Below are 26,296 nucleotides of genomic sequence, written 5' to 3'. Positions count from 1 at the left end.
TGGTCAGATTTAGTAGTTAAGCCAATTGCTCTGAAATCCCTGGAGGGAGCAGCAGTCCCAGCCCGTAGCCTTCCCGACACACAGTGCACACAGTGGAGAGTTTTACCCCTTCCGAGGATATCGGAGAATCCCGTTATTTCAAGAACGTTAGTTTCCATATAAGAAAATACGGCGCATTTTGCAAACATTCTGACTGCTGAAATGGAAGTTAATGCTTATTTTCTGGGGGGGGGGGGGGGGGAAAGAGGGGGTGGGGGTGGAAATAGTCATGGACTCGAAGACTTGGTTCCTGGGAAAGCTGTTTCTTTCTGAAGTCATTTACTAGTACAAATGCCCCAGCGCCGCCCCCCTCCCCCTTCCCCTCCCCTCCGTGAAAACCTGCAGCCCAGCCGCAATAGATCAGGGGTGCGTGACTTGAGCGGAAACCTTTGCGTGGCTTTTTCCCCGCGGGAACGGCGCAGGGGCTGCCACGGGGGGAGGAGGGCAGACCGAAGGGACGTGTCTAACAGGGCTCTCCTCTCGTCTGCATCTCTTTTTATTCTTATCACTCTTGCTTTATTTCTTTGCTATTGCAGTGGGAAATGTTGGCAGAGAGGAAATAGGAGGGTACTTTTACAAAGGGTTTGGGTTTTTTTAATGCAGAAATATCATAAATAATTTCCAAGAAAATTCCTCGTCTGAATGTTTGCAATAAGGTGATTTTTCTTTGGCGAATAATTTGTCAAACTCGGGACGTTCTTCTCAGTGCTGGGGTAAAAAGTTTCTGTCAGAATTTCTGGATATAACGATTTCCCTAAAGTGCACCCGCTGGAAATAGTTGCTAATGGATGTTGCATAGGCGATCGGCCTCTTTCAGCACTTGTTGACTGTTAGATCCTAATCAAAATTCGCGTTGTTTTTCTGAGTTTTGATTTAAAAGCCGCTTTAAAGAAATGCATCCTGAGAGGGACCAGGCGGTGCGATACGTACAGGCGGGTTCGGATCGCTTGTAGTTTTGTCGGCACGCACATGTTATTCCCTCTGAATGCCCTGGGAGCGCAGGGACTTGATTTCTGAGAGTGCAACTGGCAATCTTACCCCATTCGTAACGGATTTGTAGGTCAGAAGTAATATTGTTGTTCATTTTATTGGTGCCGGCTTTCACCTATAAATTTTATTTTCTTCTTTATTAGTACCTGTACCAAATTGCTAGTTTTATCAGACTCACTGCTTACTCAATACACTGCTTCATGGATATGTTGTGTGTCCTCAGCTTTGTTCGAACCCGAACAGAAACAAATCAGCACCGCATAGTAAACCCTTCAAAACCAGATTTGTTTCTGACAGCTGAAAAACTGTAATTGCATTTAATAACCACGTTTGTGAATGACAGTTGCTGATGGTCACCTGGAGCTAAATTATAATATGTTTGTATCACGAATATTTCCCTATTCTGTGAAGCTATTCAAAATGCAAAATCAGGCGCCTGCCCTTAAGTTTTCGCTTTGCAGGATTTCAGCAAAATCCACTAAACTCAGCTGCCTTTGGTTTTTCAAGTAGAAAACTTGACCTGATATTGAAACACTTACCCATATGTATTTTACTTCATTTATTAGCTTGTAATTAAATAAATCAGCAACAGAAATTAAAATCTAAATCACAAAAGGTAATTATCCAGTGTATTTCAAGTGCATTTTCAAATATATAATTCCAATATTCAAGCATTATTATATAAGCAGAATCCAAATTTCTTTTGAATATATTTAAATAACATTTCAAGTATATTTATGGAATGTTAGAAATAGAACAAGCAATATATATGAAACAAAAAATGTAAACTTGTTAAGTTCAGACACTTCAAAAGACAATTAACAAAAGTACTGTGATAAAATCTACCTTTTTAAATGGTATCTTCTCTTTAGCAGAAAACGTCCTTGAAGTATCCAAAATGGCAATTTAACTTCTGTTCACCAAATCACAAAACACCAACATCCACAATTTCAAAGACAATGTGAGATCACAATATTTGATACAAATTAAAAGGTACATTAGGGTTTGTTCAGGTGGCATATCCAAATAGCATTTACTCACAGAGAGTTTACATAAAAATACCGGGGTTTCTTATAATCCGTTGGTACCATTTTTAGGCAGAATGGTCACAATCGTGTTAAATTACGGCCAATTCTCTTTTCCAGGTAACTCTTTCCTTTTTTCTTATTTTTTTTTTTCTTTCACCCCCTCCCTCCCCCCGGAAACTGCAAAACTGTGAAGAAGAAGAACGATGCTTGCTGTTCTCATTTACTTTCTTTTTTCTTTGTGAAGAGCCTAAGCTATATTCCTTTTTAAAAAAGAATATTATTTGCATTGTCAGGTGGAAATATTTGACTTTTCGAATAGGCGGCCTAAACTTCAATGGGAAATTAGCAGATTTATCGGTCAGGCTGGTTTTATAGTTACCCTCTAAAGTTTCTCCAAACTTTTCGGGTTGGTTAGTATTTCCCTGGCCAGTCGCCACGTTTGTTTGGCTGCATTTTCCAGGGCCGAGTGAGGTTTGCCCTGAAAGAGGTCTAAGTTGGGCAAGAAGTAGTGGGGGCACCTCCTGCACTGAAGGCAGGAGATGAGCTGCAGTAAAATCCCGTTGAGCCGGTCCCCCAGGCATGACTCGTCCCAGTCCGATTCGCGGGGATGCTTTTCGCATTCGTAGGAAACCAGAGTCTTCATGTGATAATTATTCAGGGGCTGGCCCGGCAGCTCAAGGTGACGGTCCCGTAAGGTTTTGAGGATGGAGAGGCATTTCTTCCTGCAGCCGCCCATCTGCAGTCTGTTCTCGGCTTCTGCGAACTGCAGCACCCAGGCATCGCTCTCGGCCGAGCTCTGCTTGCCGGCCAGAGAGTGGCACTCCTTGGACAAGAGGTTGAAGCCTTCCGCCTTGACCTCCGCCACCCGATTGGGTCCTGGCCAGGGGATGTGGGGAAGCGGCCAGTGGGCAGCACTCCGCGGCCAGATCCCTGTGCACTTGAAAGCCGGAGTGATCTGCACGACGTACCGATCCCTGATCCTCAGCTTCACTTCGCTGGTGTCCGCCACCATCTTTACTACGTCTCTGTAACTGCACTTATCCACAGCTTGAGCCACTAGAGTCTGGAATCTGGACCGGATTTTGCGAGCGGAGAGGTAGCCAGACGCCGTGATGAACTCCACCCAGAGGGACATGCTCCTCTTGCGACCGTCGCTTAACTTTAACACAGCGCAGCCCGGCAAGGAGCCGTCGTCCACGAAGTTGAAAACCCCCATTTGGTTCAGATACAGCACGACTTCAAACTCCGTGGGGGAGATGACTTCCAGCCCCTCGTAGCGATTGTCCATCTCGTTCAAGGAACTGATGAAACGAGGCTCCTGCACCTCCACCTCCTTCAGCACGTCCGACACCACTTTGCAGACCTCTCGGATCGTTTTGGCGATGGCAGCTTTCCTGGCTTGGCATTTCTCATTGTAGTATTTATTCAAATGATACACCAGCTTGGCCTGGGCCGCGATCATGTTGGGGCAGAGATCCGGATTGTATACCGGAGTCTCGCAATAGGCTGTGGGATCCAATGCGGCTGCTAAGGCTGGAGCCAACTTCAGAGGAGAAACAGGCTGCCGCACTCTGAAATGTAACAAATGTTTTTCAAAATGCGCCGGGGCTGCTGCTCCTCAGATGCTCTCTTCCTGCTTTTTTAGATCAGCCGTCTTGAAGTGTGTGTGGCGGGGAGGGAGGGAGGGGGGAGCGGGCGGGGGACTGGAGGGGGCGATATTTTTCCTTCCCCTTTTTTTAAAGGGTCCGTGAGAGAGAGGAAAGCATCGAGAGCGGCACCTTTCCCAGCAGCAAGAAAAAACAAAAGTTGCACTGAGACACAGCAAGGCTTCCGGTAGTCAAAATAATAAAACCTCTTCGTATTTATTTATGTTTTCCCGTAGTAATCACCGTGTGTATGCAGGGCGGTTAATCAGCTGGTGGAAAAAAAGTGCCGTGTGTGTATGTCAGAAGAAGCTGGCTCTTGGTTTGTATAAGAGCCCAGATGCACTCGTGTGGAAATTATAAAGGCAGGGCCAGGCAGGCGGGCGGCCAATCGCCACTGGGCTCGTCACTGCAGCCTCTTTCAGCTCAAACGCGGCTAATTAATCCCACTCTAGGAGATAGATATGTATACACAGCCACACGCACACACACACGCACACGCAGGCACATATAGGAAGGTAGAAGGTTACTGGCTGAAAAACCGCCCCGGTCCTCTGTACGCTCGGAAATCAAGAGAAATCGCTCTCCTTTGGGTGTAACTTGAAGGGTATTAACGTTTCGAAAGGACTTGGCAAAACTGTGCCGCTCCGCACTGAATCCCTGCGTGCCTCCCTATGGCCGCGACGTGAATGCAGGTGTATTAATGGGCATCCATCAACTAGGGAGCTACAGACTGGGCTGGCTCCGGCAGGAGCACAGGCGTAAATTCATTAACTCCCACTTGGCGTCACATCATGCTGTCCTTTTGCTCCTGATAGTTGTCTGTAACTGCAAGCGAGAAGTTGTTGTGTTTGTTTGGGTTTTTTCTTTTTTTTTTTTTTTTCTCTCGTGAACCGGCCAGTGAACAAGGCAGCGGATTCACGGCTAATTTAGTGTTCTTTGGAATAAAATATTACGCAGAAGTCCACGATTTGTATTGTTTTAAAAGATCTTCTGACGGGCTCTAATCGATTTTGAAGTTTAATGCATTTCGGCGTTGTCTCTGCCTTGCTTTTTGTATTTGTACCTTATGAAGGGAGAATCAATCGCTAAACGTATCTGTCAGGTCTTTTTCACGTTCCCTCCAGAAATCAAGTAGCAGATACTGACGGTAAATCTCATTTGCCAATTCTTAGCTTCGTTTTTTGTATTCTGTATTGCGCTCTGATATGTTGTGAAGAGTGGATGTTCAACTGCTTTTTGAGACTCAGTATTTATTAATTTCAAACCTGGAGGATTTATCGTATAGCGAGCTCTTCTAGCAAGCTGCGCTTAGTAAATGTGCACACGGGAGGCACGCTAGAGACTGCAAACATGCTGGCTTGCTTGTCTGACAGTTTGGGGTTTCGCCTGTGTGATGTGTAATTAGCAAATTTCCCCTTCGGTACTTTAGGTGTTTGTAATCGGGACCTTTATTTGCAAATAAATTGGAGTTGTAAACTCCTCTGCTTCACAGCATTTACTGAGCTTCACTTCAAGAGAACCCTAAATTTTATATATATATTTAAGAAAAAAAAGCAAAACAGCAAAGCTTTTGATCGCTTGGAATCTTTAATCTACTGACCGATTACCAATTCCTAAAGTAACTGTCACAGGTACATCCGTCGCTGAGGAAAAGTCATGCCACAAAGAACATTTCATGATATTTATTCAGCGTATGAATGCGACCAACTTTATTGCACACAGCGGAGAAGTTGTGATTGTGAGCTTGGCTCCCTTGGTCTGGCGGTTGTGTGGGTGTTCCCGTGCCGCTCCAGAGGAGGAAGCTGACCGGAATCTTTTCCTTCCCATTAGTAGAGCAGGGCTGGGGCTGTCGCTGAAAAGCTGCAGGTGACAGGTCGTCCCGAAGAAGCTTTTCCTGTTCCCGGCCGCAGCCCCTAAGCCGCCGGGAGAAGGGCGACCGCTCTCTGGCTGTTTCGGGTGGAGAGGAGGTAGTTTCGTCCCGAGTTTTCTCCCTTCTACGTATAGTTTCCCGTCCAGGCGCCGGGCGGGACACGCGTGCCTCCCCCCGGCCGCGGCGGGTCGGGCAGTGGAAGCGGCCCCGGTCGCGGTTGCTCCGGAGCGGCCGCCGAGGAGCGCGGCCGCTGCCGCACCCGAGGTCCGGGACTGCCGCCTCCCTCCTTCTCTCCCTCCTCCCCTGCGGGGCGTGAGTGGCCGCCGGGCTGTGGACTCCCGGGGGCCGGCTGCCCTCGCCTTCCCGGAGCAGGCACTTAGAGAGGTCTGGGCCGGCTCCGCGAGGACAGGCGGGCGCCTCCCCACCGCTCTTACCGGCGGCTGCCCCCGGCTGCTCGGGGAACCTGCCGCGGCGGGGGCGGAGGTCTGCCCTCTTCCTCCTTCCGCTGGCTCGGCAGCACCGCCGCGGGCCCCGTCGGCGGGCGGGCAGGGGGAGGCACCTCGCCAGCCCGGCACATCCCGCCCCGCTGCCCCGAGGATGGGGCCCGGCACGACCCCAGCCCGCCCCCCGGGGCCGGGGGCGATGCCGGTCGCGCCCTGCCCTCAGACACGGGGCGGCGTTGGCAGCAGCGGGGCGCGGCCCGCCTGTGCGGGGGAAGGAAAAGCGGTCAAGTTGGGACCAACTCCGGCGGGCGGGTTTCGGGGACCGACTGGTGCGAGGGAAGGCCCGCTGCGGCCGCGTTCCTGGCCCCAGTTCCCGCCCTGGGCGGCGGCCGCTGGGACCCAGAACCCTCCGGCTCGAAACCTCCGGCGCTGCCGTGTCGGGGGAGGCTTCTTTGGGATGTAAATGTTAAAGAGCCCCTTTCCCGCGGGGTCACAGACCAACGCCGGGTAAAACCGAAAGTTACAGCGGGCGGACAAAAGGTTGTCCCTCGCCGAGGGAACAGCCCTTTCCTGTGGAGGGAGCACGCTTCAACTTCCCAGCGTTGCGGCCGCCTCAGAGCTGCACTTTAGCGATGGGAATGTTCTGGGCCAGGTTTTTCTTATTTTTGCCCCGTGGGTTTTGGTTTGGTAATTTCAGTTGCTAAAGGCGAAAGTGGAAAGGTCGTACCTTTAAGCTGTCAGAAGTCGTAATATTCATAATGCGGCAAAATTAATTTAAATAAAAATTACATTTTATATCCTGAATCACAGCTTTCAATGTGTGATGCTAAGATTAAACTCTGATGTCAAGCAACACAGGTTATACATGTTTATTGTATCTTGGTGGCTGTGGGAAATATTAGCTTTAGCCGTGGCTAAAGATCTTTAGCACTGAAGGTCACCCTTCACTACAGCATTTCATTTCACACATACACAACAAACATTTGATAGTTTGAAAATTTGTGGATTTAGGCATCGCTGACACCAGTCAACCACTGAAATGTGACTGTTAAGTTGACCCGGTCGTTTAACAAGAGAAGTCGTCAGTGGTTTGATTGAAATGATGCTGAAAATTATTATCTGTATTATATATATGATATAAAAAATTGGGTATTTTTCAAAGCTTCTGACCACTTACTGCAGTTAATTTTTCTCTGTAGTTATTCACGTGTTCTTTGTAAACTATAAAAGGAACACCTTTTCAGCACTGAATTTTATTTTTATTGAGTTTATTTACTAACGTGTTGTTTTGGAAAATTGGGATCAAAATCATTTCATTAAAGTGATGATTGATCATTTGTCATGATAATGGTACCATATGATATTGATGACTTACCAAATTGCTGTTTTCTGGATATTTCCCCTAATTAGGGGGTACTATAACAGTATTTGTTGAACTCTGCTTATTATTTCAAATCTTTCAAACTACAGTACCTTCTCGTGTAGTGCTCACGTTAGCCAAAAAGCCAAATGGTATTGAAAATCTTTGGCTACGGGTACTCGCCCACATCCCCAAAATGCAATTTGGAAGAAGAAAAAAAAAAGAGAAAAAAAAGAAAGTTACCATACATATAAATTTAACTAATAATTTCATATGGTGAAAAGTGTGAGTTAAAATGCAGATACAAAGGGCTTGCATGGCTATCACTTTATATTTCTTATTATATAGTGATAGTTCTTCCACACACAACTGCTCATGAATTTTAAAGTTTTATTTTTAATATCTGCCTATTGCACTAGGGAGGTAGGAAGAAAAAGAATGAAGCTGAGTTGATTAAATTATTTATCCCTACTGCTGAAGTGAGTTTGAAGGCTCATTGAATGTATCTGATTTCTTGGCTCCTCTTTCTTCCCTTCCCCCCTCAGTTCTTCCTGGTTATTTCATCCATATCATCCTGCCAGCAACAATAAATTCACTTTTTTTTTTTTTCAAGTAAGAAGAGACAGATATTTGTGCCAGGTTTGCTATATGTGTCACATTATATAAAATAGGCAGCATAATTTTTTTGTGATAGAAGTTGATGGTACCTGCAATTTTCTGTATTCTTATTTTGTAGTTTACTTTTTGCCTCCACTTTCACATTTAGAAACAAATGAAAAGCTAAGTTACTATAATGTTCGCAAAAGTGCAATTTTAATGAATTCATGCACTTCATTACTTAGATTTGTGGGTATTAATTTCTGTATAGTGTGGTACACAAACATTTTTTCTCTGTTACGTACAGTTTTCTGCAATTTTTTTTTTTTTAAACTGTGACAGAGCTTCTTTTAGAGTACTTAATTAACATTCATTAGTGTTAAACTTAACATGTGTATGTATTCTCTTCCTATTAAAACTTAAAAGAAAAACATGAAAAGAGTTTGCATTACTGTTGGACTTGGTCATCCCAGGTCTTACGGATGAACTGTTAATGCTTTAAATTCCTCTAATCTGCAATCTGTTAACAGAAAAACAGTAATTGATTTGTTTTCTTTAAAATCCTGTGTCTCAAAAGTAAACATGGAACTTGCACAACTGTAATTTTAGCTAGAACTGCAGAAACGTGCAAGAAGGAAAAAAATGCATTGAATTATTCATTTGGTTCACTTCTCCATCGACTTCTCCAAAGCCAGACATTCCATAAAGTACAACATTTTATTTAAGCAGTCTAGCATTGGTGTTTTTTTTTTTAAAGATCTCTAGCTTGAGAATGTTCTTTTTTGCTGAACTGCTGAAGGAGTGTGGAATGAGTGGGGATTAGTGCCTTTTAATCTGCTACATCTGTAGTGGGTCATCCAACACTGCCGAACTCTCATTACTCTCTCATGCTATATATGATTAAATGACTGCAAATATTGAACACTGACCTTGAAAATAAAGCTTTATGTGTTGGATGAGCAGCTTCCAAAGGCTTCACATCTAAACTAACCTTTCCCCTTGGTAACTTCTAGTCCTGCAATATGTTGTCTGAGAGAGGACTAGAGCGTTAAAAAAAGTGAGTCAAAATTGAAGTGTGGGAACATTTGAAATGCATCATTATATAAACTATGGCGTCGCTCAACTTGTTAATATTTTAGGAGTAACATAACAACTCATTAGCCCAGTCAAAATGGGAGAGTGGTATGTCTTGAACACACTTATCTTTGTGATTGGTGTTTTTCTGTAAACTGATTTCATGTTGTCTAGCAAACTAAACCACATCATCTTGTAGGGAGCTGCTAGAGATATTGAAATTATCAGAAGATATGTTGCTTAACATCTTTGAACATTAGCCAATATGAAGTTATAAGTAAGCACCATCTCTTTTTATACATTTGATTATATTATGTGTTTATTGAGAATTTTCATGCTGCCAATACCTTGGGCATGTTATGTCCCTCTATATCAAAATGAAACTTGTATATATGTATGGTAAATTACCTTTGTAACTAATTTTATCTTGATTTAGCTATAAAAAGACATACCTAATATATTTCAATGCAGACTTCTATTTTTTAATGTAGTGTACAGCTCTCCAATATTTTCTTTCCAAATAATGGTGAAGGGAGGAGTTGAGTGAGTCGGTCATGAGTGATTAATACATTTCATTGAACCTTATGAAGGCCCTGATCCTGCCCATGCACACGTGGTTAATGAAACATTCAGCTGTTTCTGGTGAGGTCATGGGCGCTTTTAGGCTCATAGTGAAGTGCGCAGGCAGCTATTTGCAGGATCAGGGCCAAAGTAGAGTAACACTTGTAGGTTAACATTTGTAGAGGATCAAATACAGTGAGCCTCTACAATATCTAATGCATCAAATACACACATTTGTGAGGAAATACATTTTTGGCTCAATATCTACACTTCTGTCAAGCAGCACTTCCCTATTAATTTCATTATGTTTTAGCCATAGTGTTCAATTAGCCTCTTCAGAAAGGATGGTGCTATTTTGTCCATGCTCCCACAAAAATGCCTTCCCTAACCCACTCTAAAGCCCTTACAAGGAGGGTGAGATTATTCAGAGAAATGAGTGAAAGAATATACTTTCAAAATTTCCATTAAAACTATATTTTTCATGTACTTCCACATATTTGGGACTATTTATATAACTCCCCAAATCTACAGAATCTTTTAACAGTCTTAAATGTCAGCATCGTACTTGCTAAAAAGACTTATTGTTCCTAAAAATATCCTAAAACACAATGAAATTAATAGGGAAGTGCTGCTGTAATATAAACATGTCAACCAACCTATTATTTAAGGAAGAAGAGGTGAGATCTGTTATGAAAAACTTGATGCTTAGATCTTTTGACCTTTGAAATATTTTCCCATCACCACTCTGAACTTTCTTTTTTAACTGGTGGAACATTGTCATTGTGTAGAGCACAATATTTTACCTAGGAGAAAACTGAATCTCTTATTAGGAGCAGCAAATCACTCCAGGGGTCTTCTTACTTGAATTTGAAAATTTATCCTAGATCACCTACTATCCTTCCTACTTTTCCCTACCAGTTTTTTAGGCCAGCTCTAAGACAGCATATACAGAACTAGATCCTTTGTGGCATAGTGCTGGTGTTCCTGAAATGAAAAAGACTATAGAAATAGCATGTAGTCTTGTAATTTCATAAATATACAATAAAATTGTTGAAAGAGAAATATTAGCATATGGAAATATCTGTTTATCTGAAAGGAATAATGCTATCAATTTTTGTGATGGTTGAAATAGACTGTGCCTTTCAGGCATGTTATCATTTATAATAAATTAGTGCCATTGAAAAGAAGAAAAAAATTATGGTTTATCTGTCAGGGTAGTGACAATGTTTTCTCTTAAGTCTCTTTAGTTTTAGATGAGGCAATACTGATTTTAATGAGGTTATGCAGTGTGTACAGGCCTACTAAAAGAGAAGTTACTGTGATAAACATGATCACGTGTTATTTTCAGTATATGTTTTACCATCTCTATTTCTTGTTTTCATCTGCGAATCATTTCCAGGAATGAACCGGCTAATTTTGGCTTCATTTTTAAAGAAATAACCTTATCAAAAAGAAAGTTTAGAACTCTTACTAGCCCGCTGAATCACTAGTATATGGCATATGCTAGGATGTGCCATAATGCTTGCCATTTTCAGCTACGCTTCAAGACATTGCTTCTTTAAGTAGGTAAAAAATGACAGCAAATATGTTGGACAACAGTTTTCTCATTATATTCTGTGAGTACATTCATTATATTTTATTAGTCCTTAACTGCAAAGATGAAATAATATAACCATTTATCTTGGTAAGCCCATTATTTATAATCTCTACATTAGAAAACTGCATGGATCTGCATGGATGTTTTTTTCTACATGTAGTATTCAGATTTTTGACATAAGGGACGAGAAAAAACTTTTCAGGTTAAATCCATAGCTAACCTAATCTACTCCTCGTAGGCAAACTGTATCTCAATGGGGTAAAAAAAGTCTTCTCTCCCTCATCCCCGCCCCTCCACCCCCTAAAATTCAGTTCTTCATTTGTTTTGTTCACCACGCTGCATTAACACAGTTTTCCCTTGTGTGCATCTGCCAGTGTACAATTTAGCCACGGGCATCTGTAGACCTTGTGGTGATCAGTATTGCAGGCAAAAGCCATATGTGTTTAAATAAAAAAAAAATCTCTTTATTTCATTTGCTGTTTTAACTGGATGGATAACTTCTGTGCCTCAAGACAGAGGAAGAGAAAATACAGAAATAATTAATTGCCTCTATTCTTGAGGCAGTTTCATTTTCCCTCTCCAATATGGAATGCTTGTCAGCTTCCCTGATAAATGACTGCATGTATTTGCATAGATTTTACATTAACACAAAAATTAGTTTTATTTGTGAAAAACTATTTTACATAATAATGCGAAATCTAGCATTATGGATTATGTTTCCAAATTTGAGAGGCTGTGGAAAAATAAGGTTTTTTTCTTGTTTGCTTTTTAAAATTCTCTTTGATTTGTGTGGATTGGTTGTTTTTGTGGTTTTTTCTTTTATGTCAAGGCATATTCATTTTTAGCTTTGTATTTTGTTTTTGTAAAAACAACCAAATCAGGGTCTCTTAATGTTTACAAACCATTTATTCAGTCTTTCATAGATTGGATAATTGATGGTAGTATGAAAACAACTTCTTTCCTAAACCTCTACATATTCCACATATTAAATACACTCTTAATTATGAATACATTTGCAAAATCTCATGAAACTGTTTTGAAAAAAACATTGCATCAAACTTAGCTGTTAGATACACTATTAGAATATACTTTAAATTTCTAAAACTGCTATTAAAACAGTGCTCCATCAGGTATTCTTTCAAACCATTAATGTACTGCATTTGGGTGTATGTCAGTGTAGGACTGTTTTTTTCCCTATATCTAATAACCTGTCTGTTTTAAGCAATTAGGCACTCCTGGATTGGAGTGACGGTGCTATACCTCTAGTTAAAAACTGTTTTATTCACGATTTGTCATGTCCGTAAATAAAATTTACGAATCAATCAGTCTGAAATATCTGTGAGGGGAAAATATACTGCCCTAATTTTGAGCCAATTGTACTTATTTTCAAGTGACACAAATTGGATGTTTGTTCGTGTGATAAACACGGTGTCTTGTTGTCTAAAGACAACTGCTAATTGTGTATCAGCTAGTTCTCCAGGCTGAAGAAAATACAGATGCATTCACTGCTGTTATTTCATGCTCTATAACGAGAAGAAAATATTACTCCTTATGAAGCATAGTATACTCGATGGCAACTTAAGGTAAAAGAGTGCCTTTGCCACTTCTTAAATCTGGGACACCCTAGGTGCCAGCTGTCACTGCTCAGCTAATGATGACAAATGCCCCTCTCTATGCAGATTGCAGAGCTTGCAGGCTGCTATGAAAGGCAGTCAGATTACCTTTCTTCAGATAGTAACTTAACCTTTTAAACTCAAGTGTCAGAATGAAATTATTAGCTGGGATAGTTTCAATATCTGTTTCTTTAAAAAGGAAAAAGAAAATGAAAAGAAAAAAAGGCAGTGACTTCAAATAATACCATAGCAGCTCATATTCACAAATCGTTTTTGCTTCTCTGATGTTTTAAAAATAGGAAATTGCTGCCACTGTGCCTGTGAGCACTCTGTGGAGTTTGCTGGCATTGAATGCTGACCTCTTAGTTGCACTACACAGAAATGGGGCCAAGTGGGACAAATTCTGTCCTTGCTTACATCCATGCAGTGTTGCTGATGTACAGATCTGACAGATCACAGGTTAACGGATGTTATTTGTAATAGATCTTAATTGATCTTATGTATTTTGGATATACTCAGCTCTCTCCATGACAGTTCATGTTACTACTCTAAGTCTATGAAATTCAGCTACATTTCTCTCTATCAAAATAACTAGGTATTTATTTTGTGAGTAAAAGTAGTTTCACAGAACTCAGTGTCACATGGTTAATATTAAGCTACTAATTTAAATGTATTCTACAGTCAGAGTTTTGTAGTTACTTTCTATGTTTTCTTGGAAGTAGCTAACTGATGTGAAGATGTTAAATAGTTCCTTAACAGCACGTCAGAAACGTAACACAGTATAATCACTGGGTATGCCACCTGAAGTGTAGGGTACTTTTCGAGTGTGTGCACATACATCTGTCTGTATTTTTCTGTGAGTCTGTTTCTATGTGTTTATACACTTGAATATGAAAGTAAATAGACGCATCGTCATCCATATTAATATGTGTACATATGCACTAACCTACACATGTAACATTCAAACAATATATTTCCACGTATATATTAAAATACTGACATATATGAGTATGTTTAGCACATTATATTTGTCATTAAATATGTCTGTACAGTGAGCTGTGTATGAATATCAGTTTTCCTTTGAGTTGAACCATATTTTTATTACAGGAAACAAGTACTTAGACCAATATTTTTCATGAACAAATCTCCACAGCAGTGGGCAATAATAGAAAACTACAGAAAAGATGTGGAAAGGCATTTAATGAGATGACCAGGAACACTATGGTATATGCATGCGAAGAAGTAAATAATGAGAATAGGAGGAGAAAAATGTGCATTTGATATGAGATTGGAATGTCCCAGACAAAAAATAATTATTATGATTGGCAGAAAGTACAAGAGGAAGAGAAAAATGTGCAAGTTTACAGAGAAGGCTAAGATGAGAACAATGTTGCAATAACTTTAATGTAGTACTAGTTCTGTAGTAGTCATTAAAGGTAATCTGATCCATGTACAGAATGTTAATTAATATTCTTTTCTCCAGAAAATAATAGATCTGATTGCTGAGATATGTGTTCTCAAAGATCAGTACTTACCTCTTTTGGTAATATGATTTATAAAAGCGAGATACTGGTTAATATTATATTAGAAATGTTTCCAGTTAAAGTTTGGGGAAGAGTGTTTGGTTTTGCTTATGCATAAGTATGTTAAATTTAACATCCTGTTTTGTTTTGTTTCGCTTTGTTTTTTTCTGCAAGTCATTATGTTCAAAGTATTTAAAACTATACGTTTTATTATTTTGAGCAAGTGTAGCACAATCTGGGAAATAAAAAAGACAAAGATCTAGTGCTTCATACTCAGCTTTCTCAGCTTGTTGGTTGAATAGGCATCAAATGAAGTCCAATGCCTGTACAAAAGAAATGTTCCTTGTTTGGATTTGCCCCATCTGTGTCATCTGGTGGCTTATGCAATAGGAGGTGTTATCACATGAATCCAAATGCACAAGCCAGTTGTTTTATGGACTCTTTCTGTGCTTGGAGGAGTTTATAAGTTGCCCACTCTATTGTGTGTCACTCCCAGATGACACGTGTGCATTCTGCTGAGCATATTTTGGGGGTAATTATAACTAATGAAGCCTGGTACACAGCTTGTTCACAGAGTGATTTATTCTGCTCCTGTCTGATTCCTGAGAGTTCTGTAAAATGGTTATATTGTGCCCTCCACTTTGGACACGTATGGGAGCATGTGGTATTGAGTCCATCAGAGCAAATTTGCTATTCAGTCTACCACAGACTAATTACAAAGATACTGACTGAGTACATCTGTTTAAAAATATAGACTTGGACTGAAATTATAAACGGGATCTGTAACTTTAGGGATATTGACTAGAGTATGGCTCTTGTTTAGTCATTTACTCTTCCCAGACTTGCAGTAACCCACTTTGATGTACTGCTGTTAAATGACTCAGAGTTCCTCTGAGCCCCATAAGTTAAGGTTAGGTTCCCTTCATACCTTTTAGCAAAGCAGATTTTATTATGCAATTTGAGTTCTGATAGGTGGTGATATTTTGTGGAAAGATAGATTTAAAAGTTGGGAAGAAAATACCTTGTAGCTTTGCAGGTTTCATAAAGCAACAAGAACAAAAAGAATTATTACTGAAACCTGAATGTCAACCTTTATTTAACCTTAGATCTACCATTCTCACCCTAATTTATCTTGACTTACCAGTCTCTCAGAAAAATAAATCCACTCACATTAGTGGGCTCATCCACTATACAAGAAATACCTATACATTTGTTTGCCAGGATGATTCTAAAAATCTTTTTTTCCAAAACACTAACATGCCTCTGAAGTCACAAAGTAATGGGGCACACAGAAGCTTCAGGCTTTGTCACTTCATCTACCAGATTCACAGCTACCCAAGCAGGCTGGATGTTTTTTCAAGTATCTTGGCGTCAGTGTTCTGTAATAATAGTGTTCAATTATATCCGTCTTCAGTTATATCAGCTTCTCCCATCTTTACCCTTAACTTTGTATCCAGATTTGAAAGACTTTTGCATCTTATATTTTTCAGTACTTAAACAAAATTTTCTGTCATGGAAAAAAAAAAAAGAGAGAGAGGTTAAAAATTACAGTACTACTTGTAGGAATAGGAGAAGGGATAAATACTTATTTTAGTACACATTTGGTACACATTTTTCTAAGGCTGGAAAATAACTTCTTAGAAAATACAGTTCACATCCTTCCTACTGACTGCATGAGTAGAAAAATAGTTTTACTGAGAATTAATTATTGTTTTAATTTCTTTTTGTGCAAACAACCTGGAGTGTGCTCAAGATGACATTATCAACACTGGGGGTGAGAGGATACCTCTAGCTCTCAGAAGTGCACGGTATAAGATGACATTCCTTAGCTAGAATGTTAGGCAAGAGGATGTGGTCACCAGCAGGCCTGAAGTTTACCTGTGCCCTAACCTGTCCCAACAGTGAAGTTTATAGTATTGAGAGCATTCATCTAAATCAGTACTTTCACTGGGAAAGGAAATAAAGTAGAATTTCAACCTATTTTTAATCTTAATAACCATGAAGATGGAAATGGTCAAAGGTCTGCTGGTGCCTTCATTTTTTGCTCCTGAATTTGTGTGGAGCATTGTGTGATTGCAGTGTTATATACGCACAGTGATAGCCATCAGAAGATGTGACTGCTGTTTGTATATGATGAGTGTGAATATACTTGTACATGTGTGTGGAAAAACATACAATTTGAAAACTAGCTGGTTGGCTGAGAACAATTGTATCATAAGGTAGCAGTTACATTTCAGTTGTTTTAAATAAACAGAATGTGGTTTTGGGCTTTATGTTTGTTCGTGATTTCCTCCGTATACAAAAGTTCCAAGGACAATTTTTACATGATGATTTATAGTGATACAAAATCTGACCTGGTTCACTGATGATAAAATTGTGATAGGTTTTGGCTTTCAGGATGAAACGTGTAATATCTGCATATCATGCTAGATATTACAAGAGGCTTGCTAAATTGACAACACATAGTTGAAATCCTTAGGTATGATACATGTCACAGAAGAAAACAAGTATTTTGCATTCTTAGTAAGGTTTTTTTAGGTTTTTTGTTTGTTCTGTGTTAAAGGACTGTGACAAACTACAAGAAATTACTACTATTAGAAAATGCATGAAAATGAGCAGTTGTTTTGTTGTTGAAAGATTGTCACAAATTTAAAGAATGGATACCTGCAATTATGGGTTTGTGCTATTAAAATATTGTAGTTGTCAGGTGAAGTGTTGGTTGCTAAGTAATCTACTCGTGTTTAGCCAGAGTAGATCTATTCTGTATAATTTTAAACATTTAATAAAATGTAAAATACTAATGGTCCAAACCAAGCACTAGCTAAAACAATGACACTAATTACATAAGATGTAGTTGGGTCAGTGAAGCTTACATGTCATTCATTCTTTTGCGCTGACCAAACTTTTGATGCATGAACTCATGTCTTCGCTGGCCTCTGAAAGAGTTTGTGTCAGAGCAGAGTGTGGCCTTCTGAAAGCTGGGAATTGCAGCTGCAGTTTCATCCCCTGTGCTACTTTCCTTTCTTCTGTAAAGAGTTTGTGTCAGAGCAGAGTGTGGCCTTCTGAAAGCTGGGAATTGCAGCTGCAGTTTCATCCCCTGTGCTACTTTCCTTTCTTCTGTAAGCTGCATTCATTTTATTTCCATTGCTTTGCTACTTTACATGAATTTTGTGACAGGAATTTCTATTTAAATTACCTTGAACCTAGAAACATTTTCATCCTATGCCATGCCAGGGCTAGTGAATGTAATATGCTTATCAGGCATGGGTAGATGAAAATAGTTTTAATAGTTTTTCATTCGAGTATTTAGGAAATAGTAGTGAAATAGCACTCATTAGTACCTAAAATGATGAATGTTTAGCAGAAATTTGAAACAAGAAGCTAAATTGATTTTTGGGCATTAAATTCTTACCTTGTTAACCTCACCAGTGTTAGCAGCAGACTTTCCTTTCTGGTGGTGAGCCATTACCTTCCCATTACCTGGTAGTCTCCAAGAGTTGTGGGGCCCGGCTGCCTAGTTGGACTGTGTGATTTCTAGAAATTCTGAAAAAGTGCTGAGAGAAGAATGTTTGCCATATTCCACATGTGCTGATCAGTCACACAGTGGACATGTCAGACTGCTTGTAAAGCAAACACTGGCATACTTGAGTTTAGTTAATGTGTAAGGAATTTGAACTCCAACCTCACAGTGACCCTGTGGTACTGTATGTGTTGTGCAGTCAAAATGATAGTGATTCCCTTAAAACCTCAATTTTTATATCAATTTAGTGAAGTTTATACAGCTTTGTGGAATAGAAGAAATAAATCACAAACAAGGAAAAGTAAAAAATATGCTCTGCTTGGGTTAGAAAAAAAAGTGACTGGATGGGATGAAGATCAGGGCAAAGATATCAAAGAGAATGAATTTGAAACGGAAGAAATAAAAATTTTCAGGCAAAAATAATTTGAAAATTAGTAAAATTTGTTTCATTTGAGGGACTGAACTGAAAAAAAAAGAAGCAATATAAAAATCCAAAGGTGGAAATCAGAGGACAAATTAGGAAGGAAGAAGTAGTTCTTTGCTTAAACAAGTTTGAAGTAAAGTGAAAACATGTGGGGCTTTCTTCATATAATGATAAATACTATACTAAGCAGAAATCCCAACTTTAAAGAATATCTACTAGTGCACCTAAGCACAGTTGGCCCATGTGATGACTCTGATCATCGGTGGGTATGCTGTAAATTGTCAACATTCTGCAGAATTACTCTTGGCTGTTCTTGAACTGAGCCAGCCTCAATGTAGTTCCTGCTTTTGTGGGCAGAAATCATTGCTTTGTGAAAGGAAATAACATAGTTCTCCAAGAGCTGCTCTCCAGAGCCCCAGTGACAACAGCAGTTTCTTCATCATCCTTCACTGATCTTAAAGGTTAACCTGTCCAGAGGCTTATGAAATCTATACAGTAAAGGAAATCTTTTTTATTATGGGAAACAGGATATATTTGAGAAGAGGGAGACAACAGGAAATTCAGAAGTTGTGAGGGAACATGTACAATGAAGTTCATGGCACATCTTTAGGAGTGTAGATAATTATATTGACACCTTGGCTGGTATTTCTTTACCTTCTAAGTTAAGTCCTAAGAGTAGGACTAAACAGGACCTCTGTATATGCACAAACTGCTAAAATTGCTTCTATTGCATGGTATTGTATGTTCTTAAATTAATGTTACTAAACATGGGCCTTATGAGGCTTTCATTCACAGGCCTACATTATTTGCTATTGGTCTTGTTTAATACGTATAGAGTGACACACATTTCCATGTTGCCTTAGAGAAATAAAAACTATGTGATTCTGGCCTCATTTTACAGTCTAATTTTGGCAAATGCAAGAAACTGTGAAAAAAAAATAGAAAGAAGAGATAGTGGAAAAGGTGAAAAGGTCATAATAAATAAAGATTGCTACTACATTATGTAGGAAGTTCGTATGTCTGACTTTTTTTAAAGTTGGTATAAAATGGTGTTTCTAAAAGGACAATGATGCAAGAAAGAAGTTCTTTTTAAGGGTTGGGACTGGGAGAAGCAACCATGGAAAGGCAAAGGTAGAAGATGTGGGAATTAGATTTCCATTTGATGTGAGTTTGTTCAGATTGGTTGAGGCTGCTGAGAATTCATTGAGAGGTGTTTGAACAAAATGCAGTGGCTAGTATAGGAGAGAATATTTCACTCTCTCTGTTCCCAGGTGGGTGAGTTGAGGATCATAGGGTAGGCAAGCTGCAAAGTAAGCTAAGTGAGCCAAACAGTAGTGGTGTCAAGGTTTCCCAGAAATGCACAGTTCATGGACATAAAACATTCAGCTACAAAATGTATGTGTATATAGGAATGTAGGCTCAATTCACAGCTCAAGAAAACCCAACAAAAAATCTTGTCAACCCTGGGTAGGAAGAGTGTGACATTGGTGTAACATGGTAATATGTTATTTTTTTAGACATGACTGCAGTAATGCATCACGTCACCTTGTTGCAATATCAAGCCTGTAATGGTACTTTCTCACTCCTTTTGATGCACAGAGTGCTAATATGGCCCTTCAGCTTTATAGGGCGGAGCACTAATGTATCTGGGTCTTCCTTTTGTGTAAGTTTGTGGACTCATTTGTGAAAATTGCCATTTCAGACAAATACTACCATTCCAGTGTTGTGTTTCATTGATACTTGGTGATGTATCAGAAAGTTTGTTCAAATGTTCAATGAAAGATGGATTCATCTTTTTAGTCATACAGACTGCAAAAGTGTTTGGAGCTCTTCATAAATTTTAAAGTGATAGTCTATCTAGAATACCTTTTAACATAGAAGTACAGAATCAGTTATTTATACTACTTGTTTCAAGGCAGTGTTCTTAATTATGAGTTTTCCCCTCTAACAGCAAAAAGCATAAGCTTTGAGTGGAAGATTTAAATATCTAATTATATTAATCAGACATAAATCCCCACAAAGACTGAAGTAGAAAATATCTGTACGAGGGGATGACATTCTGACATAAAAGCTGACTGGTTTTATGGGTTTTGTGTGACCTTAATGGTAATAATACGTTGCATGTAGGAAGTAGTCAGTTTTGCACAGCTACAGTTTGTTTTGTTTGGGGTTCTTTTGTTCTTCTGCTTAGGTGACTTGTAATAAAAGTATGATTTTTTTTGTTTGTTTGTTTTGTTTTGTTTTACTATATGAGTGAAGCAAATAAGGTGCAGTGGCTGTAATTCCAGTTATTAAATCCGTTCATTTATTAATGTTAATCATTAGGTGGTTGTTAATCTGGCTAAAAGGACATACACAAAAAAAATGGTTTTGTGGTAAGAAAGCTTCTCTGTCTCAAATAAGGGACACTGGATGTAGAGCTCGGAACAGTACATTTCACAGAAGCGCATAGGATCTGTTTACCTGGTTGAAATTCAAATTGTTTTATTATGGTGTCAATTCTTTGGTTTTGGCAGCACTTCTAAAGTGTCTATACACAAAAGGACTACCACAGTGAATGAATGCTAGTGTTGACACCACCTAACAAGCAGGGATTATGTGTTTACAGAAGAAGTAATATGATAGGTCAAGTATAAGAGGCACTTCTCAAGAGCACTTCACCACATAATGAGTGACTGACTAGAAAGTGCGGAGCTGCCACTCTTTGGCTTCGTTTCAGTGTTGATGCCTGCCTCTCTCCTCCAAAGCCCTCTTGATCATGTTCAGCTGCTCTGTTCTCATGTGGTGAATAATAGTAGAGTAAAGCTGCTTTTCTGTCTCATTTTTCTTGCTAATTTACACATTCAAGCCATTTTTTGTTTGCTATCCTTATTTGCTATTCCCTTTTGTCAAGGCACTGTTCTCTTTTTTGCCTCAGGCCTAGGAACTAATTTGAGCTTCTATAATTACTTCATGTTTTACACCTGTCTGCATATCATGCACCCCTTGTCTCTGTGCTTAAGCTGTATATATTTCCTTGGAAGCAAAAAAAAAAAAAAAAGAAAGAAAGGATAGTTTTCATACACAAGGAATCCCCAAGTTTCTCCTCTCAGTCTTCCTACAGGAGAAACACAATTAAACTGTTGAGATGTTCTCAGCAATGCAGCTGACCTTTTGGGTTCATGAAGGACAAATGAATGCTGTCTGTTCAGACAGTTTGTGTTAAGACATTGTTGAGCAAAGAGCCCTGAGCTTTGTTCCTCTTGAATGAAGCAATGGTTGTAGTCATTTTAAAATCATTAAGAGCCTGAATGCATGGTATCATTCTACAGTGTTTGCTCTACAGCTGCTCTTCTGCTTTAATAGCAGCTTATTAAATTTGGGTCAAGCACACTCTGAAGAGTATCACAATGAAGAAACTGTTCAAAAAGTTACCTGTTTAAAAAAAAAGGCAATTGATTAGATTTTTAACTTAAGTGACAGCTGCAATTCATTGCCTGTTCTTTGTGGTGTCTTGCAGCCTTTTGTAATTTGGTCTTCATTTTGTAAAAGCTTTCTTGAATAATCCAGGGTTGCTTTCCACTCTGAGACCGCCTCAATCCAATTAGGAGTTTAACAAGGGTCAAATTAAGGAGACTTTACACTTCATGTTTGCATCATTAGCCATAAGACTGTTTTGTGTGTGCACGACTGTGTGTGTCGAGGGAGGAGGGGAGGCCTCAAGATGAGGCAGACACAAAGCTGTCATCCACCATGTGGTGCATCCCGCTACTGAATGAAGGCACAGCAGGCTAGGAACAACATTTCCAGTTGTCTTTTGGGGCTGTCGTCATGTGGATTTCAGCTGGTACATAGCTGTTTGGGGTTACAGGTGCTAGCTAGAGCCGAAGAAGAAGAGCGCATTCTGTGTCTAGTCTTTTCTCTACTGGTAGTCTATTGTTATCGGACAAATGACTGGGAAGAGATGAAGTTAGAAATCTCTTGAGCATTCATTATTTTTGATGAGATGACAACTACCCCAGTTCCTTGTTCTCACTACTCATGCTGTTTCCTGTTATTTTTTTGAAAACATAATTTTTCTGTGTGTTAAGTGTATCGTACAGTGTGAACTTTTTTTATATCAGTAGTCAGCAGGCTTTCGATAATCAGATGTGCGTATAGAGGACTACAAACATGCAGTTGTATTTTCTACAATAACAAGTATTCTAAAAATGGTACCATTTTACTTATGCAATTTTTGACTACGACTACATTTTCCTAATGAATTATTTATAGAAATTGTCAAAAATTAAAAAGAAAGCCATAAGACCCTCTTTTCTATATAAGATTGTTCTTAATGACAAGAAAAATTTTCCTGCTAATCACTGTTTAGATGTGTGGGATATTGCTGGAGAACTGTTGCAGTGTCTCTTTAGCAAATGCTTTGTGCTGCTACATACAAAGTAACGATTTATCTAAAAATAACACTTTCATTGTTCCTCCCCCCCTAAACCCGTTAATAGGTACTTTAGTATCATGCGAGTTTTCATAGTTTAATCCCTTTTCAAAAGCTTTTCAGAATAAAAGCTCTAAATGGTCCTCAGTATTAATTTGATGTGACTTCTGTACAATATGGTTTGAAACTCTCAGAAGCACATTTTTACAGCTTACCCCTTTTCACTGGATCAGCGTGTGGAAAATACCAGCTAAATGTTTCATGGAGTCTCTGCTGTAAGCCTTTTTTGTTGTCTCGCAGATGCTATAGCCTTCTAGTGATTTTTATTTAGTACCATCGTTATTAGATAATACTTAAGCCAGATCAAAAACTCTACGTAGATTATTGTTAATTGAATTTAAATTTTAGGAAATGCCCCTTAGAGGATAAATTTAAAAGAAGTTTTGACCTCTCTCTTGAATGTCATTTGACGAGAATTTACCTTCAACAGTAAACTGTGCATAATAAATGATGAATGCGTCTAATGTAGTCTGCTTTTGTAGTCAGTCAGATTTTTGCTTACATTTAGACAGGAAAAGCTGGCTTTAGGAGTTTGGACACTCATGAATAATTACATTTTTAAAATGCTCAGCTCTCAGTGAAGTATTAATATGATGTGTCTGATAGAAGTAACAAGAAATAATTTAAAACTTGTTCTGTCAACCTCTTTATCAAACAGGGAATGTATTTTCTGTTTGTATTCCAGTATGCACAGTGACTGGTGAAATAAAAATCTTGACTATCAAGTCTTTTTCATAACACATGCCTCCTGTGGTGATTTTGTTTCCTCAAAACCACTGCCTAACTCTGGAATGAGAGAGTTCAAACAGTAACAAATGGTGTGTGGGCGTGTATTTTGTTTTGTTTTGGCTTTTTCCTTTGTTACCTCAACTTTTAAGGCTTTTGCATAAATTTGTATCACAAATGAAGTGAATGTGAATTGTATGATAAATCTGTTTGGAGATATTTGGGCTGTTCTGAGCTCTAGATATCCAAGAGGATCAGGATAATATGAGATTCAGAATACCACAGATTTTCATTCTTTATTACTCAGTTTCTTTAGTCCAAGAGAACCCAGTCACTTCACTCTAGAAGCATGTATTCCAGGTACTGTTTAATGGTAAAATAGGGTGTCACCAGATATTTTAATATTAAAGAAAGCTTCCATTACTGATTTGTAGTACGTTTTCCTGACTGGAACGTATGTTTTCTTGAACGTGTATCTGTTCAACACATACCAGTTTATTGTTTTCTTAACCTTGTTACCTTCAGGATGGTTCTTAATTTTATAATTTCGGCTTCCTGCAGCCTGGAAAGATGCCCTTTACAAAATTTTAACAAACTAAAACAATGAATTGTAGTGGTTAGGAAATAACTCCAGTAACATGAAATGTATTTTCTAGTCTGATATTTTGTGTTTCATAGACTGAAAAGTGCTTTATTCATTCTTCAAAATGAAACTAGTGAACGCCTTCCCATGCTGATAAAAGTCCCATTTGTTTTCCTGCTAGATCCTTTTATTATAGTTTTGGGTTTTTTTCCTTTTTATATGCTTTGTTGTATAAGTGGTCTGCAAGAAAAAGAAACAGGTTTCACAGCTGCAGTGACAGAATTTACAGGTTGAAAGAAAAGTGGGTGTATGATTGGTGAACATTACAGTCATTATTTCCTATTTATCTTCCACAAAACACAATGAGAGAAAAAAATAAAATTAATTTCTGTATTTCAGTGGGGTGTTTTACAAATGTACATACAGACATTTGTATGTAAAGAAGATATAACCTTTGAGCTCTTGGGAAGTTAACAGAGTAGGCCTTAGTGTCACAAACGTTCTAACCTCTCTACCAGTATTTTTGTAGCTGTAAGGGGAAAGACAATAGCACGATTTATGCATCTGTGTAATTTTCTAGGAGATCACTCAGCCACCATTTCATGCCAGTGCACAGAGATCTGAAGGTGTGAATGGTAATCAGGCTGTTCAAGTAGAGCCTAAAAATTTCTGTCAGCTACAAACGTTGGAATTTTAGATAAACAGATTCAGAACTTACATAATGTTAGGAATTAAATATTTCTTCTTCGTTACAGTAAGTCTGTACTCCATAAATTCTTAAAAGCAATGAAGCTTTAAAGGCTGCTAGTCTAAACTTTGAGATTTTCTGTATCAGTATGTAATTTTTCACTGCTGTTTAGTGTTATACAAATGTTTTCCTCATTTTAGAATTTATATTTTCTCCTTATACATATGTATTTTCTTATGTTTCCGTGTTGATGTAAAACATAATGTCTATCTATACGAAGTTATTTGGATTCTTATTGTAACTAAGTTACTATATACCTTGTTTGTATTGTTTTACCTTCTTACTGCTAAGGTACAAAACTGTTTACTAAACTTAGTTTTACTGTAAAAGCAACTTCAATATCAAATTGATTACATTATTATTTAGAAGAGTATCAGACACCAGCTTTATTCCTTTTAGAAGGCTATCTACACTTCTTGTGTATAATGAATTTAGTTCTCTTGAAAGATGCTGGATTGACAGCCCTGAAGACCAAACTCCTTTATTTATGCATGAGCAGCAACAGTTCTGCCTTTCCCACACTGCCCTCCTGATATGCTTCACCCATGACCTGAAGGATCCCCCTTAAGGGTGACAGCTTAGTAGCCGTCATACCCATTCACTCCTCCAGTCCTCTGCTGAGAATGCCAACAAGAATGCCAGGGTAGTGGTGCCTTTTTGCTGTGAACATTTAATAATGGCCTTTCAGGTTGCAGTGGGCATCTCATTTTCCATAGATTACTGAAGGGCAGCCTGTGGGTGATAACTTTCAGGCTCTTTGGGGTAAGGGCAAAGCAGTGGTCTTAGGGTAATTAAAGGCAAGACCAGAATTTGGTTCAATTATTGTATGTAGTCTGGTAAATTAAAGTCTCTAGCCCATTACCAATTTCCTGATTGAGCTAGTCTTCTAGGACTTTTATAGCACTACTAATGTTTTTCAGACCCTCTTTTACTCACTGCAAAGGAAGAATGCTTTCTGCAAGCACAGGCCACAAATAGCCCAATTTCTTCTGGCTTACAAATGCAAAGCATAACTAATTTGATAGTGGACTCTGCGTAGTTTAGTTTGACTCAAAGACTTTATGGGCTAAATGAGTATGCTTCTGATCTCATTTATGGTAAATTTAAATTCCATTTGAGTTACATGTGGGCATAAGCACAACATTTAGTTCCCTGCGTATAACTTATGTACTGGATGTTTGTTATTAGTCCTTCATGAGACATAAGATACAAATATATATGCAGAATTATAATGATAAGGTGGTGTAGTGCTAACAGAAACTCTAACTTATTCCCTGCAATAAATGTATTTATGATGTTTTGCATCAGTGATTTATATTGGAAATATGTGCATCTGAGCTGCAATTCATTTGCCCACTTCCGCATGTATTTTGAGAAAAATGTACCTGGAGTTTGATTTTATATTTCTAGTTATTCCAGAAAGTAACACATGCATGTGTTTAAAAAAACAGCATTAGAAAAAGAAAGAAAAAAGTAACTG

At 38.9% G+C, this 26,296-nt stretch overlaps 2 protein-coding genes across 7 annotated transcripts in view; one reads left to right on the top strand and one right to left on the bottom strand.

The window, feature by feature from the left end:
* The window catches only part of NBEA (neurobeachin), a 389,390-nt gene that overhangs the window by 233,962 nt on the left and 129,132 nt on the right, over positions 1–26,296 (top strand). The gene's annotated exons all lie outside the window — the stretch shown is intronic.
* Positions 1,574–4,021, bottom strand: MAB21L1 (mab-21 like 1). The gene has a single exon (XM_027713486.2). It carries the CDS (start codon positions 3,517–3,519, stop codon positions 2,440–2,442), a length of 1,080 nt encoding a protein of 359 aa, XP_027569287.1. The 5' UTR covers positions 3,520–4,021; the 3' UTR covers positions 1,574–2,439.

Source organism: Pipra filicauda, unplaced genomic scaffold (assembly GCF_003945595.2).
Source record: "Pipra filicauda isolate LSUMZ 115617 unplaced genomic scaffold, ASM394559v2 scaffold443_size986076_pilon, whole genome shotgun sequence".
In the NCBI taxonomy this organism is placed as follows: Eukaryota; Metazoa; Chordata; class Aves; order Passeriformes; family Pipridae; genus Pipra; species Pipra filicauda.
The sequence above is the reverse complement of the archived record's forward strand: the minus strand, read 5'-3'. Positions and strand labels throughout refer to the sequence as shown.